The 19073-nt window shown below is 45.2% G+C and overlaps 1 protein-coding gene across 2 annotated transcripts in view; it reads right to left on the reverse strand.

The window, feature by feature from the left end:
* galntl6 (polypeptide N-acetylgalactosaminyltransferase like 6) overlaps positions 1 to 19073 on the reverse strand; it is a 1211583-nt gene that overhangs the window by 12953 nt on the left and 1179557 nt on the right. For both annotated transcript variants that reach the window (XM_059644874.1, XM_059644875.1), the window contains exon 12: positions 10379 to 10528. In XM_059644874.1, the coding sequence (XP_059500857.1) occupies positions 10379 to 10528 (150 nt within the window). The remainder of the gene's footprint in view (positions 1 to 10378; positions 10529 to 19073) is intronic.

Here is a 19073-nt window from a genome sequence, read left to right on the forward strand (position 1 = left end):
GCTACCACCACCATTGATGGCATAAACACGTCTCAAAATATGCAAGTAAAAAGATATTACTGTTGAGAACTAACTACAAACAATATTGTTATCTAAGACTGATAATCATTTTCGTTTTCTCAGAGCAAAGGCTTGATCAACCCACTTTATTAACTGTACTTTCCAGTCATAAATAATCACACCTTGTCATACCTTAAATTCCTATCAGCAAACAACAATATAAAATATATGTGATGCTTACAAACACTGTGATTCTGTACTTGTTTCATGAATGTGAGAGGATTTGAAACTCCAGGTATACTTACTAATTAAGGCGTGGAAATTTGATTTCTACATACATTCAGGTCTGAAATAGTTAGGGGCCTATTCAAACATGAAGCCTGTTATCCAAGGCTCACGTGAATTTCAGATTCGGCTCTCATCAGCATATTGCTGGAGAGCTATGAATGTCAATCTGGGTCTAGAGATGGTCCATTGGTTTCACAAGCTGCAAAGGCTTTGAAGTAAGCTCCTTGATGGGATAACCTGATCAAACTGAGAGAGGCAATTGAAAGCCCCTAAGGTAATCACAGGAAGAGAGGGACTCATATCAAGAGGGTAAGTGCAATGGGAAGCCATAGCTGAGTGTGATTTTAAGGCAAGGCAATGGGAAGGTGGAGGGGATTGTGGTTGGTAGAAGGTCATTCAGGAGGAGGAGTTTGTCGGGAAATAGCCTTCTGGAGTTAGCAGTGGTGTTTGGGACTACTTTGCAGACAGGGAAGAGTAAGAGTGCTCTACCAACTCACTACTCTGGTAAGAGATTTGAATAGGTTTAACCATTTGGTGACTGACCCCAGTGTTTTGTTGCTTTAAGGATATCTTATATCACAGGTATATGCATTAACACAGCTCAAGTTTGAACAAGGAGGTCTCAAACAAGTGTGCAGGTCTTTACTTACCTTTGTAAAGGGACTACTTCAAGACATGTGCTTTGCATGACCATCACCAGTACATTTAACAATATGGCAGACAGCACACTTCCAACATGAAACATGCGGATACTGGCTATTAACCATGTTTGATGATTAGTCATGTATTTTGTAAGTGCAAATGGATGTGGCCTCAACAAGACTTCAACAACACTGAAGTATGTGCTTTGAGCTGAGTGCATAGTTTTGATTCCTGGAAGACGAATGCCAGTCATTGTTTACTTCATTCAGGAACTTGAAATACTTATTTCCTTGAATCAATATTATCCCCATCTAAATAATGGAAGCTAATAGATAATAAAAATTCTTCACATTTCACTCTTAAATTATCTGTCACAGTCAGAACCAAGACACAGGAATGAAGGCTGGCCTTATACAGGAGAAGAATCTGGAGTCTGTGAAACAATCTGACAAAATAATCGGTAAGGTGGATAATTGAAGCAGAGATAGTGGATAATAAAATGTGAGGCTGGATGAACACAGCAGGCCCAGCAGCATCTCAGGAGCACAAAAGCTGATGTTTCAGGCCTAGACCCTTCATCAGAGAGGGAGATGGGGTGAGGGTTCTGGAATAAATAGGGAGAGAGGGGGAGGCGGACCAAAGATGGAGACAAAAGAAGATAGGTGGAGAGGAGAGTATAGGTGGGAGGTAGGGAGGGGATAGGTCAGTCCAGGGAAGACGGACAGGTCAAGGAGGTGGGATGAGGTTAGTAGGTAGGAGATGGAGGTGGGGCTTGGGGTGGGAGGAAGGGATGGGTGAGAGGAAGAACAGGTTAGGGAGGCAGAGACAGGTTGGACTGGTTTTGGGATGCAGTGGGTGGGGGGGAAGAGCTGGGCTGGTTGTGTGGTGCAGTGGGGGGAGGGGACGAACTGGGCTGGTTTTGGGATGCGTTGGGGGAAGGGGAGATTTTGAAGCTGGTGAAGTCCACATCGATACCATTGGGCTGCAGGGTTCCCAAGCGGAATATGAGTTGCTGTTCCTGCAACCTTCGGGTGGCATCATTGTGGCACTGCAGGAGGCCCATGATGGACATGTCATCTAAAGAATGGGAGGGGGGTGGAAATGGTTTGCGACTGGGAGGTGCAGTTGTTTATTGCGAACCAAGCGGAGGTGTTCTGCAAAGCGGTCCCCAAGCCTCCGCTTGGTTTCCCCAATGTAGAGGGAGCCACACCGGGTACAATGGATGCAGTATACCACATTGGCAGATGTGCAGGTGAACCTCTACTTAATATGGAAAGTCATCTTGGGGTCTGCGATGGGGGTGAGGGAAGAGGTGTGGGGGCAAGTGTAGCATTTCCTGCGGTTGCAGGGGAAGGTGCCGGGTGTGGTGGGATTGGAGGGCAGTGCGGACCGAACAAGGGAGTCACGGAGAGAGTGGTCTCTCCGGAAAGCAGACAAGGGTGGGGATGGAAAAATGTCTCGGGTGGTGGGGTCGGATTGTAGATGGCGGAAGTGTCGGAGGATGGTGCGTTGTATCTGGAGGTTGGTGGGGTGGTGTGTGAGAACGAGGAGGATCCTCTTTGGGCGGTTGTGGCGGGGGCGTGGTGTGAGGGATGTGTTGCGGGAAATGCGGGAGACGCGGTCAAGGGTGTTCTCGACCACTGTGGGGGGAAAGTTGCGGTCCTTGAAGAACTTGGACATCTGGGATGTGTGGGAGTGGAATGCCTCATTGTGGGAGCAGATGCGGCGGAGGCGGAGGAATTGGGAACAGGGGATGGAATTTTTGCAGGAGGGTGGGTGGGAGGAGGTGTATTCTGGGTAGCTGTGGGAGTTGGTGGGCTTGAAATGGACATCAGTTACAAGCTGGTTGGCTGAGATGGAGACTGAGAGGTCCAGGAAGGTGAGGGATGTGCTGGAGATGGCCCAGGTGAACTGAAGGTTGGGGTGGAAGGTGTTGGTGAAGTGGATGAACTGTTCGAGCTCCTCTAGGGAGCAAGAGGTGGCGCCGATACAGTCATCAATGTAACGGAGGAAGAGGTGGGGTTTGGGGCCTGTGCAGGTGCGGAAGAGGGACTGTTCCACGTAACCTACAAAGAGGCAGGCATAGCTGGGGCCCATGCGGGTGCCCATGGCCACCCCCTTAGTCTGTAGGAAGTGGGAGGAATCAAAAGAGAAGTTGTTGAGGGTGAGGACGAGTTCGGCTAGGCGGATGAGGATGTCCGTGGAGGGGGACTGGTCGGTCCTGCGTTCAGGAAGAAGCGGAGGGCCTTGAGGCTATCTGCATTCGGAATACAGGTGTATAGGGACTGGGCGTCCATGGTGAAAATGAGGTCTTGGGGGCCAGGGAATTGGAAGTCCTGGAGGAGGTGGAGGGCGTAGGTGGTGTCACGGACGTAGATAGGGAGTTCCTGGACCAAAGGGGAGAAAATGGAGTCCAGATAGGTGGAGATGAGTTCGGTGGGGCAGGAACAGGCTGTGACAATGGGTTGACCAGGGCAGGCAGGCTTGTGAATTTTGGGAAGGAGACAGAAACTGACCGTGCGGGGTTGGGAAACAATGAGGTTGGAGGCTGTGGGTGGGAGGTCCCCTGAGGTGATGAGGTCATGAGTGGCGTTGGAGATAATGGTTTGGTGCTCAGGTGTGGGGTCATGCTCGAGGGGGCGGTAGGAGGTGGTGTTGGAGAGTTGGCGCTTTAGTCCACGAACTCCCTACCTACGTCCGTGACACCACCCATGCCCTCCACCTCCTCCAGGACTTCCAATTCCCTGGCCCCCAACACCTCATTTTCACCATGGACGTCCAGTCCCTATACACCTGTATTCCGCATGCAGATGGCCTCAAGGCCCTCCGCTTCTTCCTGAACGCAGGCCCGACCAATCCCCCTCCACCGACACACTCATCCGCCTAGCCGAACTCGTCCTCACCCTCAACAACTTCTCTTTCGATTCCTCCCACTTCCTACAGACTAAGGGGGTGGCCATGGGCACCCGCATGGGCCCCAGCTATGTCTGCCTCTTTGTAGGTTACGTGGAACAGTCCCTCTTCCGCACCTACACAGGCCCCAAACCCCACCTCTTCCTCCGTTACATTGATGACTGTATCGGCGCCGCCTCTTGCTCCCCAGAGGAGCTCGAACAGTTCATCCACTTCACCAACACCTTCCACCCCAACCTTCAGTTCACCTGGGCCATCTCCAGCACATCCCTCACCTTCCTGGACCTCTCAGTCTCCATCTCAGGCAACCAGCTTGTAACTGATGTCCATTTCAAGCCAACCGACTCCCACAGCTACCCAGAATACACCTCCTCCCACCCACCCTCCTGCAAAAATTCCATCCCCTGTTCCCAATTCCTCCGCCTCCGCCGCATCTGCTCCCACAATGAGGCATTCCACTCCCACACATCCCAGATGTCCAAGTTCTTCAAGGACCGCAACTTTCCCCCCACAGTGGTCGAGAACGCCCTTGACCGCGTCTCCCGCATTTCCCGCAACACATCCCTCACACCCCGCCCCCGCCACAACCGCCCAAAGAGGATACCCCTCGTTCTCACACACCACCCCACCAACCTCCGGATACAACGCACCATCCTCCGACACTTCCGCCATCTACAATCTGACCCCACCACCCGAGACATTTTTCCATCCCCACCCTTGTCTGCTTTCCGGAGAGACCACTCTCTCCGTGACTCCCTTGTTCGCTCCACACTGCCCTCCAACCCCACCACACCCAGCACCTTCCCCTGCAACCGCAGGAAATGCTACACTTGCCCCCACATCTCCTCCCTCACCCCCATCCCAGGCCCCAAGATGACTTTCCATATTAAGCAGAGGTTCACCTGCACATCTGCCAATGTGGTATACTACATCCACTGTACCCGGTGTGGCTCCCTCTACATTGGGGAAACCAAGCGGAGGCTTGGGGACCGCTTTGCAGAACACCTCCGCTTGGTTCGCAATAAACAACTGCACCTCCCAGTCGCAAACCATTTCCACCCCCCTCCCATTCTTTAGATGACATGTCCATCATGGGCCTCCTGCAGTGCACAATGATGCCACCCGAAGGTTGCAGGAACAGCAACTCATATTCCGCTTGGGAACCCTGCAGCCCAATGGTATCAATGTGGACTTCACCAGCTTCAAAATCTCCCCTTCCCCCAAACGCATCCCAAAACCAGCCGAGTTCATCCCCTCCCCCCACTGCACCACACAACAAGCCCAGCTCTTCCCCCCCACCCACTGCATCCCAAAACCAGTCCAAACTGTCTCTGCCTCCCTAATCTGTTCTTCCTCTCACCCATCCCTTCCTCCCACCCCAAGCCACACCTCCATCTCCTATCTACTAACCTCATCCCACCTTCTTGACCCGTCCGTCTTCCCTGGACCGACCTATCCCCTCCCTACCTCCCCACCTATACTCTCCTCTCCACCTATCTTCTTTTGTCTCCATCTTTGGTCCGCCTCCCCCTCTCTCCCTATTTATTCCTGAACCCTCACCCCATCCCCCTCTCTGATGAAGGGTCCAGGCCCGAAACGTCAGCTTTTGTGCTTCTGAGATGCTGCTTGGCCTGCTGTGTTCATCCAGCCTCACATTTTGTTTTCTTGGATTCTCCAGCATCTGCAGTTCCCATTATCACAGAGATAGTGGATTTTAGTTTGTACTGAATTGCTTTAACCACATTCTTTCTGTTTAATTCGATATGCTGTTGAAAAAATGCATTATTTTTGGCGAGCTGTCTATATTACCATCGTGAAAAACTGCTGAGGATAAATTTACAGGGACACTGACAGATTTGTCGAATTTTTGGAGGACATTCGAGCTCAATGGACTTGTGCTGACTCTTTCAAGGAGCCTCTGATTTAGTCCCACTCTGTTACTCTTTTCCCATAGTCCTGCAAATGCTTCCATTTCAAATATTTATTCAATTCCCGTTTGAAAGTTATTCTTGAAGCTGCTTTCATCATCCCTTCAGGCAGTACATCCCAGATCATCACAATTCGCTGCATAAATAAATAGAATTCTCCTCATCTCCCCCTCTGGTGCTTTTGCCAATTACTCTTAATCTTTGTTCTCTGCTTACCAATTCATGCCATTAAGAGTTTCTCCTTGCACACTCTATCAAAACCCTTCAAAATTTTGAAAACCTCTATAAATCTTTCCTTTAGCAGGACTGCCATAATGTAAATGCGGTATAATTGACCCTCAGCCTTCTGACTACACAAAGAGAGATGTCAGTGCTGATGAATGGAGTGTTCTTCTGCTTTGTGATAGCAACTGCAAGCAATCTCAGCGAGAGCCAGATTCAGACTGAAGCTTCTTTCATTTTGCACTTGTGTCCTGGGCAGCCAATGTAAATAACAATGCAAACTTGCCGGGACCATCAAAAAAAGCACGTCCTTCCAGCTGCTGGCCTTGGTAGTAGATCTGAGAATTTCATGCTGCTGTTGCTCATGTGGAAGAATGTGATACCAGGAAAGCAGTCGGGTTCGGTAGGAGAAATATAATGTCCTTGTAGCCTGACTAACAATATACCTTACCCAATTTTAGAAAGCAGATACCTTTAAGTTGTTGACTGGAATCAAGCACTGGAGCACTTACTTATTCCCAGTCCAGCACATTGTCTAACAAAGAAGCTTTTCTTTCCTTAACCCCTTTCAAGTCTTTGCAAAGTACTGTCATTGAATTGCAGTCCCTTTAGATTGCATAGTAGTGTCTGGGATATGCACTTATATGCTGAGATGTCACATTGACAAATCAATTGCAGCAATGCCAATCTTGCAATTTTGTTAAGGATTTATTGAGTTTATAGCGCTGTACCGATGTGCATGATTCATGGGAACAAACAGCACACAAGACAGGCAGAAGAAAAGCAAGAGAGCAATTTCAGTTGCCTTTATTTCAGTTCAGTGCTGATTCAAGTGTTACTCACAGCCAGAGGCAACACCAAAGTAAACTTTCCGGATTTGTCAAGGATCCTGACTGGGAACACCCAGTTCAAATTAAGAACATAAAGTAATATTATGCAAATTAAAAAAGGTTCTTGTAATATAAATGACGCTGGCACAGATGGCATTTGTTGCCCATGCCCAATGACTCTGAGACAGTGGTGGGCCTTTTGCCTGGACCAATAAAATCCTCTTAGTGATGGATTGCTCAGGATAGTATTAAATTGGATATTCATCCAATAATGGCAAAGGAGTGGAATAGATACCCAGCTTAAGCTACAGTCTGATCTGTGAGTGGTCTTGATGGGGCCACCAACTCTAGGGTGGAAGTGTCAGGGTATTGTCCCTGTGCTAAGAATCCAGAAACCTATATCTGTGGACATGGGCTCAAATCCCACTTTAGTAATAACTGAAATTTGAATTCTACATGAAAAACATGAAACTAGTAGATGGTGGAATGGTGATCATGTGGCAAGATGGCGGCCGAGTAGAATGCTTCAGACGAAATTTATTCATTTCTGCTTCTTGTTTTCACTTTTTTTTCTTCTCTTTTGTGTTTTTATTTCCTTCTTTTCTCTTCCTTTTTTCCTGGATATGGGCTCCCAGCCTTCAACTCCTGGCCTCGGATTCAGGGCAGAATGGGCGAGGCGGCCTCACGATTTGATGTGGCGGCCTCCCATTCTGGCATGGAGACCTCCTGGCCCAATGTGGCCCTGCGAGGTGAACTTGTGGCCTGGCATGGTGGTCTCTCATCCTGGCATTCTCTCAATGGCCTGGCGTGGCAGCCTCTTGGCCTAGCACAATGGTCATTTTATGTTACATGGTGGTCTCTTGGCCCACTGTGGCCTCAGCGTGGTTTTCTGGTCTCGAGGTGATTCCTAGAAGTGTAGCCCCACCGTGGCTGAGCACTTAAGAAAGACTATAATGTTTGAACTTGCAGCTTTATTCTTTATTTTCGACTTAAAACTAAGAACTTGATGTGTAACTTTTAACCTTATTTCATCTGTTTTATGCTATACAATAACCACAGCAATGTTTAACTTTTAACCTTGTTCTTTCTTTCTACCTTGTTCTTAAGATTCTGTACCATGTTGGCATCCTGTCTGGCGACATAATACACTTTTCACTATACTCCTGTAGTTTTGTACTTGATTACATGTGACAATAAAATCAAAATCAAATCAAATCCAAAAGGGACCTGAACAGTGTGTCTGCGAGAACTGTACAAGAAGTCCATTGAGACCTGTCTCAATACCAGGAGGAATTATACACATTTTATAACCAAACTCTGGATATTGAGATGAGATTCTCACCAGGTAGCAGTGAGGTGCCTATTAAAGGGGATTATTACTTGTTATCACCTTAATTAGTTGCAAATCTCACCTTGTTAATATGCAGCTTCCTACCCTCCCACCAAACATGAGGAAACTAGATGTTGGGAATTCCCACATGAAAGTCAGAATGAGTATCTGGTTACTTTGAATAAGGGAAGATGTTGCATGCAATAGTGAGTGTGGTAGAGCGTGACCGTTAGTGAGATGGAGTGCAGTTACAGAGCTAGAGAGAGTGTGAAATAACAGAAAAGATAATGAAACTTACATAGGAGCAGCCAGTCATTGACCTTCTTCTGTCTTTGCTGGGCATTCCTCCAGATAGCTGATACTGCACTGATCCCGTTGGCAACCACCAAATTCCCTTTCCTCTGCTGTGTCTAGGGCAAATATCATGAACTGTGCGGGGAAGCTCCAGGCTGACAGTGCTTGCCTGAACGTACAATGGCCTTTTAAAGATAGCACTGGTGCCAGGATGCCAGTCTGTTATGGAATATGCAAGCATTGATGAATTGTTCTGGTTATGAAGACTGGGGGAATCAGGCTAGAATTAAATCAGAAGGGCACTTTTGGGTTGGAGTAACGAGAGGTGGATGAGGTGAGTTTGTTAGATGAAGTTGTGATACCACTAGCTTTGGAATTCCCTTCCTCAAAAGGCAGTGGATGCAGAACTTTTAAATAATTTTAAGCCAGAGAGATTCTTAACTGCCAAGGGGATGAAAGATTGTTGGAGATAAGCAGGAACGTAGAGTTGAGATTAAAATTAGATCAATAGCAATCTTATTGAATGGCAGAGCAGGCTCAAAGAGCGAAGTGTTCCTTTTCGTGTGTTCAATACAATCTTACTGAACTTGCAGAGAAACCCTCCATGAATCCAGACAAAATTGACAATTAGCTAAAGTAAAAGAGATTCAGACTCATGTTACCATTGTTGTGAAAACCTTTCGGGTTCATAAATATCCTTTAGGGAAGGAAATATGCCATCCTTACTTGGTCTGGCCGATATGTAACTCCAGAACACAACAATAGCTTGACTCTTCATTGTCCTCTGGGCAATTAGGAGTGGACAATAAATGCTGGTCTAGCTATCATGCCCAAATGCCATGAATGAACAAAGAAAATGCCTTTCCTCAGTCTGATTTTCAGGGCAAAAGAACTTTTATGATCCCCCATTGTTTCTACAGCTTATGCACATTTCGATAAAAACACAGACATTTTGCATTTATACAGCAAGTTCAACATAGTAAAAGTCTCACAGCAGTTCCAGCGGTACTTACAGACAAAAAAAATTGACACAATATCAGAGAAACAGCCACATGGGCAGATTACCAAAGGCTTAATTGAAGACGTAGACATAAGGAAACATCTTAATTGAGAAGTGGGAGATAGATAGGTTGAAATTTCAGAGCTTAGCAACTAGTTAGGTAAAGATGCAGTCATCAATGATGGGCCAAAGAAAATTTAGGATGCTCAAGAGATGGGAGTTTGTGTAGGACAGAGATAGGGTGAGTGAGGCCTTGGAGTGAGTAGAACAGAATGAGGAGAATTCAAAATTTGAGGTGTTCGTGGCAGGTCATATAGCCATTTTGTTCTAACTTATTGGTTTTCGTTTTGTATAATGAACAGAATAGAAACATTTTCCACATTATGACATTGTTTTCCTAATAGAAGTCAACATTAGTCATTGGTCCTTCAGGGTGTATAGCTGTTACCAATGGATCTATAGAGTCAATCTTTACAGGGAGTCTATCCCCAGTCAAATCTTGAAAATAACTACAGTAACTGAATAGAAAATAACAGGTGTGGAGAACAGAATGCAATGTAGCTTTCAGTGGATCTAGTTGAATTATGATTGCAGCGTCTAATTCAGAAAAGGAGTGGGTATCTGAAGCAGACAATGTAAAAATGATTCACTTATCAACAATCCTCTCAAACACATGCTGTCTTCCTTTAAGACACTTCTTAAGATCAATCTGTATGACCAAGTTTTTGGTCACCCATCCTTATCTGTTTAGTGAGAATCAGTTGTTAAATTTTGACAATGAAGAGCTGAACAGTCCACTCCTGTTTTTGCAATAAATGCTCCTGGAGCTGTTTTCCTATGTTAAGAGCTCTGCATAAATGTAACTTGTTGTTTCAGTGGCAGAATATATTCTACAGTCAAAACAATTTGATGTCCAAAAGGTGTGGCCTACCTTTCGATAGCGCCAGTACTGATTGCCTTTCATACCATGGCAGTCATACAGAGTGACAAAGCTGCTGTGGGAAATAGCATCAAAGCAGAACTTCCTGGTATGAAGTGGCTCTCCAGGCCGAATGTCTTCTCGCCAGCCAAATGTAAATATCTGAGGAAACAAGGAAATTGTCTTTTAGAAAACACGTGCCAAGATCTAGATAAACTCTTGCTGGCTTTTGAGTTCAGGTTAAAAAAAACGACAAGGTATGAAACAAGACTGCACTCTTCTAACTGGGATGAGCTGATATGTTTGTAATTCTAAGGAACACTGAATGAAATAATCAGGGAACCGCTCACTATATTACAGAGTTTCCCAAATGGTTATTCCCAGAAAGAACAGGGAACGTGCCTTTCAGCTCATCGAGCCTGCTACGTCATGCAATTAGATCATGGCAGGTTTACATTTTAACTCCTTTTACCCATTTCCGTTCCATAAACACCCTTACAGAAGAAGAAGTTATGAATTTGAATTTTGAAGTTTTCTATCAATACACTACAGCTGTATACTCTATGGCTGACTGTTCGGGAATTATTTGAACTTCATCTGCCCCAGGGAAGCCAATGGGAAACTCTTGATTTTGCCTTTTTTAGATGACATTGAGAGGTTAACCAGGCAACAATGTAAAAGCGCTCATGAATTTGATATATTTTCTACTACATGAGGTTTTGACTAAATGCTCCAGGAGGACTTGTAGGCAAGTTATAAATTAAGGCGTTTCTGTTGACTTACATCATTTTCATTATGGTTAACCCAAAAGAACAGATCCATAGTTGAATCCAGCCAGGACCAGAGGAAATGTCCAACTGGTTGGCATTCCAGTGTATCAAGTCAATTTGAACCAAAAATTCATTGCTACATTGTAATGACATTGGAGTCTCATATTTTTCTGATGAGTGATAGCCTCATCAGAGCTCTGTGGACTGCTGGATGGAAAATGACAGCAGAGAGGATGGGAGCCACTTTGAAAGACAGCTCTCAAAGTGTTCATCAAGAGCACAAAAATAGAAATTTCCGGAAAAGCTCAGCAAGTCTGGCAGTGTCAGTGGAGAGAAATCAGAGTTAACATTTCACATTGAGTGATCCTTCCTCAGAAAACCAGTTCCCTTCAACTTCCTAGATCCTAGTCTCCAAAATTCCTCCATAAAATCAGTCGGTCTTTTGACTTCTTTTCTGTTGCTATGCTCCTCTAAGCCAATGTCATCAATTATGCTTTTGGGATCATCTTTTAGGCTTTCCTTCTATGGTTCACCATGCACGTTCCTCATTTCTCTATGAAGAGAGATTGGTCATTTTTCTTGACCTGGGTCTAGATTTCTGACTTCCAGTCTTATCTCAACTTAAACTCTTCTTTTGCTCCCACCACTTCTCAGCTGTGTTTTGTTGGAAGTTATAGTATAATATATATGAAAGGGAGGGAAAGTGGAATGGCATTGAGCTAGTAGAAATAGTTTTACGTAAATAAAGACCTACTTTAATGCAGCCCATTTCATGGACATCCTAAAAACACAATAAAACCAATGAAATATTTGTCAAAGCGTACACACAGTCATGAGATTGACAGCAACTTTACACACATCAAATTCCCACGAACAGCAGTGTGAGGCTGAACTTCAATGTCTCATCCAAAAGCAACTCATCCGACTTTGCAATACTGGCCTATCAGCTGAGTTTGAAGTACATAAATTCTGCAGAGGAATGACAAACTCCTGGCTCAGACAGGAAACAGCAACTGCTTGAGGCACAGACAACGTCAGATCAAATATACCATAGCAATAGTATGAATCTAGGATCTGTTGTAGCTGAGATATAGGTGAACTGATAAAAGGGCCAATTGTATACTCAGTTGTACACAGGATGATTGATTACATGCCTTAATATGAATGTGAACATTTATTTTAAAAGTGGCATATCATGACAGACTCTTGACACACATCATCACCACGTTCTAAAGATTCATCACAATCTGCTAAAATTATTCAAACAATCCCAACTCTGGAATAAGGCACTTAACAGAAATCATAGGATCTGATGCTGCTCCTGGACTGGGTTGTGGTCTCTGACCTGAACACTGGGACATGCCCTTGACCTGAGCTTATTGTCTCTACCCATATCCTGTACCCAAGCACGGTGACCCACCCCCTGACCTGAGCACAGCTTGTCCCTTCTGAGTCCCAAGCTCCATGTATTAGGGTGTGATGTACCCTATCTCAGGACGTATGCTGGAAAATCAAAAAACGGATAATAGATAGTCATCTGGCGGACTAAAAAGCAATGGTTTTGATGATGCACTGAAAATACACAATAGTTGAATGTTTCAGGCTCAGTTTTGTTTGCCTTATTGTTGAACATTAACCCAAGTGTGCAGAGTTTAAGAATGAAGAATTTAGACAGACGAGTCAGATAAGAAGTTTCCATAAGCATGGAGGGCTCCTAATTGAGATCATGTCCTTAAGGTAATTGGAAGAAGAATTGTTTTTTAAATTTTGTGAGGTGTTGTGATCTTGAATGCACTCCTGCAAAAGCAGATTCTATTTCTTTCATTTTGCATCCCTTTCTCAACTTCACCTTGTCTGTGAGTTTACTCTTCCCTTCTACTTTATTCTTTCTATTTCTAGAGACAAGCTATCAACCAAAACCCCCCAACTCCCACAGTTAGATTGACTGCACTTCTCATTCTCTACTTCCTACAAGGACTCCATTCCATTCTCCCCGTTTCTCTGTCCCTGTCACATCTGTTCTGATAATGCCACCTTACACATGGGTGTCTCTGACATGTCCTTTTTCTTCTTCATTCAAGAATTCTGTCTCATTATGGCTGACAGGCCCCTCAGCCAATTCCAAGCCATTTCTTGCACTTCTGCTCTCACCCCTTCACCTCTACTTGGGAGCAATGGTCAGGTTCCCCTTTCCACCCCAACAATCTCCACAAAAAACGATCATCGTCTGCTATTTTGACACCACCAGCAGGTTAGCACCAACAAATATCATCCCCTCTCCTACAATGTCAGCATTTCACAGGGACTGTTCCCTCACAACACCTTAGTTTACTCCTTCATCACTCCACACATTTCATTCCAGAACATCACACGATTTAGGAGCAAAATTAGGCCATTTGGCCCATCAGGTCTGCTCTGTCATTTAAACATGGCTGATGGGTTTCTCAAATCCATTTTCCTGCTTTTTCCCCATAACCCTTGATCCCCTTATTAATCAAGAACCAATCTATCTCTATCTCAAGGACTTGGCATCTACAGCCCTCTGCAGTAATGAGTTGCAAATATTCACCACATTTTGGCTGAAGAAATTCCTCCTCATCTCAGTTCTACAAGGTTATTCTTTCAATCTGAGGCTGTGCCCTTGGTTCCTCATCTCTGCTACATCTCCACATCCATAGAACATAGAACATAGAACAATACAGCGCAGAACAGGCCCTTCAGACCTCGATGTTGCGCCGACCCGTGGACTAATCTAAGCCCCTCCCCCTATACTATCCCATCATTATCCATATGCTTATCCAAGGACTGTTTAAATGCCCCTAATGTGGCTGAGTTAACTACATTGGCAGGCAGAGCATTCCACGCCCTTACCACTCTCTGAGTAAAGAACCTGCCTCTGACATCTGTCTTAAATCTATCACTGCTCTATTTGTAGCTGTGCCCCCTTGTACAAGCTGAAGTCATCATCCTTGGAAAAAGACTCTCACTGTCCATCCTATCTAATCCTCTGATCATCTTGTATGTCTCTATTAAATCCCCTCTTAGCGTCCTTCTCTCCAATGAGAACAGACCCAAGTCCCTCAGCTTTTCTTCATAGGGCCTGTGCTCCAGACCAGGCAACATCCTGGTAAATCTCCTCTGCACCTTTTCCAATGCTTCCACATCCTTCCTGTAACGGGGCGACCAGAACTGCACGCAATACTCCAAATGAGGCCGCACTAGTGTTTTATACAGTTGCAGCATGACATCACGGCTCCGGAACTCAATCCCTCTACCAATAAAAGCTAACACACCGTAAGCCTTCTTAACAGTACTATCAACCTGGGTGGCAACTTTCAGGGATCTATGTACATGGATACCAAGATCCCTCTGCACATCCACATTACCAAGAATCTTTCCATTGACCATTCTGCCTTTCTATTATTCCTCCCAAAGTGAATCACCTCACATTTATCCGTATTAAACTCCATTTGCCACCTTTCAGCCTGCAGTTTATCCAAGCCTCCCTGCAACATGCAACATTCTTCCACACTGTCCACCACTCCACCGACTTTAGTGTCATCTGCAAACTTACTAACCCATCCACCTATGCCTGCGTCCAAGTCATTTACGAAAATGACAAACAGCAGTGGTCCCAAAACAGATCCTTGAGGTACACCACTCGTGACCTGACTCCAGCCTGAATACTTTCCATCAACCACCACTTGTTGCCTTTTACAGAAAGCCAGTTTCTCATCCAAACTGCTAAATCTCCCTCAATCCCATGCCTCAGTATTTTCTCCAATAGCCTACCATGTGGATGTGGTACTATCCACATTATCCAGGCTTCTCAGTATGCTATGAGTTTCAATCAGATTCTCCTCTCATCCTTCTAACACCTTTGAGTACAGACCCAAAGTCCTCAAACATGCCTCCATTCCCAGGATGTTTCTTGTAAGCCTCCTCTCCTGCTTGTTAATCTTAAGAGAATCCTGAACTAGGTCTCCCAAGTCTTTGTTTGCCTCAGATATCTGAAGCCTCTCCCCATTTAGAAATAGTCTCCCTACCAAAGTGCATAACCTCACACTTTTCCACATTGTCTTCCATTTGCCACTTCTTTACCCGCTCTCCTAGCCTGTCCAAGTCCTTCTGCTGCTTCCCCGGATCCACAACACTACCTGTCTCTCCAGCTATCTTTATGTCCTCTGAAAATGTAGTAATAATGCCTTCAGTTCCTTTATCCATATTATTAATGTATAACATGAATAGTTGTAGTCTCAACAATGACCCCGTAGAACTTCACTAGTCATTGGCTGCCATCTTGAAAAATACTTCTTTACCCTCAATCCCTGCCTGCCAATCAGCCAAACCTCTCTCCATACCAGTAACTTGCCCCTAACACCATGGGATCTTGTCATATTTAGCAGCCTCCTGTTTGGCACCTTGTCAAAGATCACCTGGAAATCCCAGTAGATCACATCCGCTGTCCTGTCTAACTTGATCATTACCTCCTCAAAGAATTCTAACATATTTGTCAGGCATGATGTACCCTTGACAAAGCCTTTGCTAATTCTACCCTATTGTGCTATGTACTTCCAAGTACTCTGCAATCTCAACTTTAATAAAAGACTCTAAAATCTTACCAACACCGGGTCCGGACTAACTGGCCTTTTATTTCCTGTCTTCTGCCTCTCTCCTTGCTTAAACATTTTCCAGTCCTCTAGGACCATCTCTGATTCCAGTCTTTCCTGAAACATCACCAGTAATGCCTTTACAATTTCTTCAGCTATCTCTCTCAGAACTCTGGCGTGTAGTCCATGTGGTCAAGGTAGTCTGTTCACCTTCAGACTTTTCAGCTTCCCCAGGATTTTCTCCTCCGTGGTGGTCACCACATTCACCTCTGCTCTGCACTCTCTTAAAGTTCTGGTTTGCTGCTGCTATCGCTGTCTTCCACTGTGATCCCTGTCATTTCTTTGTTCCTACTACTATTTCCGCAGCCCAGTGGTCCATTATCCACGCTTACCTCTCTCTTATCTCTTATATGTCTAAAAAAAACTCTTGCAATCTTCTTTTATATTACTATCTATCTTATATTGCTCTCATATTTCATCTTCCTCAATCATATTGCTATTTTTGTCATCCTCTACTGGTGCTTAAAAGCTTCCCAATCCACTGGCTTCCCATTAATATTCTCCATATTGTACGCCTTCTGTTTTGCTTTTATGCTATGCCGAGCTGCCTTTGTCAGCCATGGTTGCCTCATCCTCCCCTTAGTATATTCACCAGCTAAGGGTGGCAGGTTTCTTTCCCTAAAGGACATTGGTGAACCAGATGGGTTTTCCTGGCAATTGGCAATCGAGTCATGGTCATCATTAGACTCTTAATTTCAGAACTTTTTTTTTGAGTTCAAATTCCACCATCTGCCTTGGTCCCCAATGTATTACCTGGGATCTCGAGATTAATAGTCCAGTGATAATACCACTAAATCATTACCTCCCCTGAATTTTCTTCAAATGTACTCATGACTTAGATCTTGATATACAGGGATCAGTTTCCAAGTTTATGGATCACATGGAGCTGGCAAACTTTGTAAACTGTGAGAGCAATATGGAATTACAAAAGAACAAGGCCACGTTGGTGGAATAGCAAATAAAATTCAATGCAGAGAAGTGCAGGATGATGCATTTTAGTAGGAAGAACATAGAGCTACAATATAAAATATGATTGCGGATGTGAGGATATATAGTTCAAGTAGATGTGGGACAGTTCAGGCCTTTGCTCCAGAAAGAAGTGGACAGCCCTAAGAGCCTCCTGGTGGGGAATGGCTTAGAACATAGAACATGGAACAATACAGCGCAGAACAGGCCCTTCAGACCTCGATGTTGCGCCGACCTGTGAACTAATCTAAGCCCCTCCCCCTACACTATCCCATCATTATCCATATACTTATCCAAGGACTGTTTAAATGCCCCTAATGTGGCTGAGTTAACTACATTGGCAGGCAGGGCATTCCACGCCCTTACCACTCTCTGAGTAAAGAACCTGCCTCTGACATCTGTCTTAAATCTATCACTGCTCTATTTGTAGCTGTGCCCCCTTGTACAAGCTGAAGTCATCATCCTTGGAAAAAGACTCTCACTGTCCATCCTATCTAATCCTCTGATCATCTTGTATGTCTCTATTAAATCCCCTCTTAGCGTCCTTCTCTCCAATGAGAACAGACCCAAGTCCCTCAGCCTTTCTTCATAGGGCCTGTGCTCCAGACCAGACAACATCCTGGTAAATCTCCTCTGCGCCTTTTCCAATGCTTCCACATCCTTCCTGTAATGGAGCGACCAGAACTGCACGCAATATTCCAAATGAGGCCGCACTAGTGTTTTGTACAGTTGCAGCATGATATCACGGCTCCAGAACTCAATCCCTCTCCCAATAAAATCTAACACACTGTAAGTCTTCTTAACAGCACTATCAACCTGGGTGGCATCTTTCAGGGATCTATGTACATGGACATCAAGATCCCTCTGCACATCCACACTACCAAGAATCTTTCCATTGACCTGGTATTCTGCCTTCCTATTATTCCTCCCAAAGTGAATCACCTCACATTTATCCATATTAAATTCCATTTGCCACCTTTCAGCCCAATTCTGCAGTTTATCCAAGTCTCCCTGCAACCTGGAACATTATTCCACACTGTCCACCACTCCACCGACTTTACTGTCATCTGCAATGTGAAGGGATTGTAGGTCAATGGGAAAGAGGAGGCAGTTGGTACATGAAAGCGAAGTTTTGAAACTGATGTAAAGCATTAGAGGAATCATGGATGTATGTGGGCAGGGATTGGAACAGGGAGAGAAGACTGAGTCAAGGTAGGAAGAGATGAGTTCTGTAGGGCAAGAGCAGGCTGAAACAATGGGTCTGCCCATACAGTCCTGTTTGTGGATTTTTGAAAGGAGGTGGAAGCGAGATGTGCAGGGCTGTGGGACTATCAGCTTGGAAGCAGTGGGGAGGAAGTCACCAGATGAAATGAGATCAGTTATCATAGTAAATTTAATGACTTTATGTGTCATGGTAGGGCCATGGTCCATGGGAAGATAGGAGGAGCTATCTGAGAGGTCGCACTCAGCCTCTGTAATGCAGAGGTCAGTGCTCCAGACTATAACAGTATGCCCTGGTCAGCAGGCTTAATAACAAAGTCAGGGTTAAATCTAAGGAACCAGTAAGGAGCTGATATATTCGGGCATTGGCTAAACCTGAAACACTATACATGCAGTGTTTCCCACCATCCTCCTCCTCTAACCAAAAAAAAGACTTTGTGGAGGGTTGGTGAGGTGAGGCTTTTTTTTCAAATTCTTCTGGAAATTCAGAGTAGAGGGAATGGAAGCTAGGGCAGTTACATGCTCCTTTTGCTGGATGTGGGAGGTAAGGGTCACTGCTGGTGTCCCCTCTGACTTCACCTGTGAGAAGTGCACACAATTCCAGCTCCTCAAAAACCGTGTTAGGGAACTGGAGTTGGAGCTGGATGAACTCTGAATCATTCGGAAGGCTGGTGGGGTGATGGAGAGGAGTTATAGGCAGCTGGTCACATCCAAGGTAGAGGGAAAAGGTAGCTGGGTGACTGTCAGGAAGGAGAAAGGGAATAGGCAGACAGTGCAGGGATCCCCTGTGGCTGTTGCCCTCAAATATTAAGTATACCATTTTGGATGCTGTTGGGGGTAATGACCTACTAGGGGAAGGCCATTGCAGACAGGTCTCTAGCACTGAGCCTGGCCCTGTGGCACAGAAGGAAATGGAGGAGAATAAGAGAGCAGTTGTAGTGGGGGATTCGATAGTAAGAGGCACAGACAGGCGGTTCTGTGGATGTGAACGAGATGATGTTGCCTCCTGTGTGTTGCCTCCCGGTATATTGCCTCCCGGGTGCCAGAATCCATGATGTCTTGGATCGTGTCTTCAAGATC

This window comes from Stegostoma tigrinum, chromosome 3 (genome assembly GCF_030684315.1).
Source record: "Stegostoma tigrinum isolate sSteTig4 chromosome 3, sSteTig4.hap1, whole genome shotgun sequence".
In the NCBI taxonomy this organism is placed as follows: Eukaryota; Metazoa; Chordata; class Chondrichthyes; order Orectolobiformes; family Stegostomatidae; genus Stegostoma; species Stegostoma tigrinum.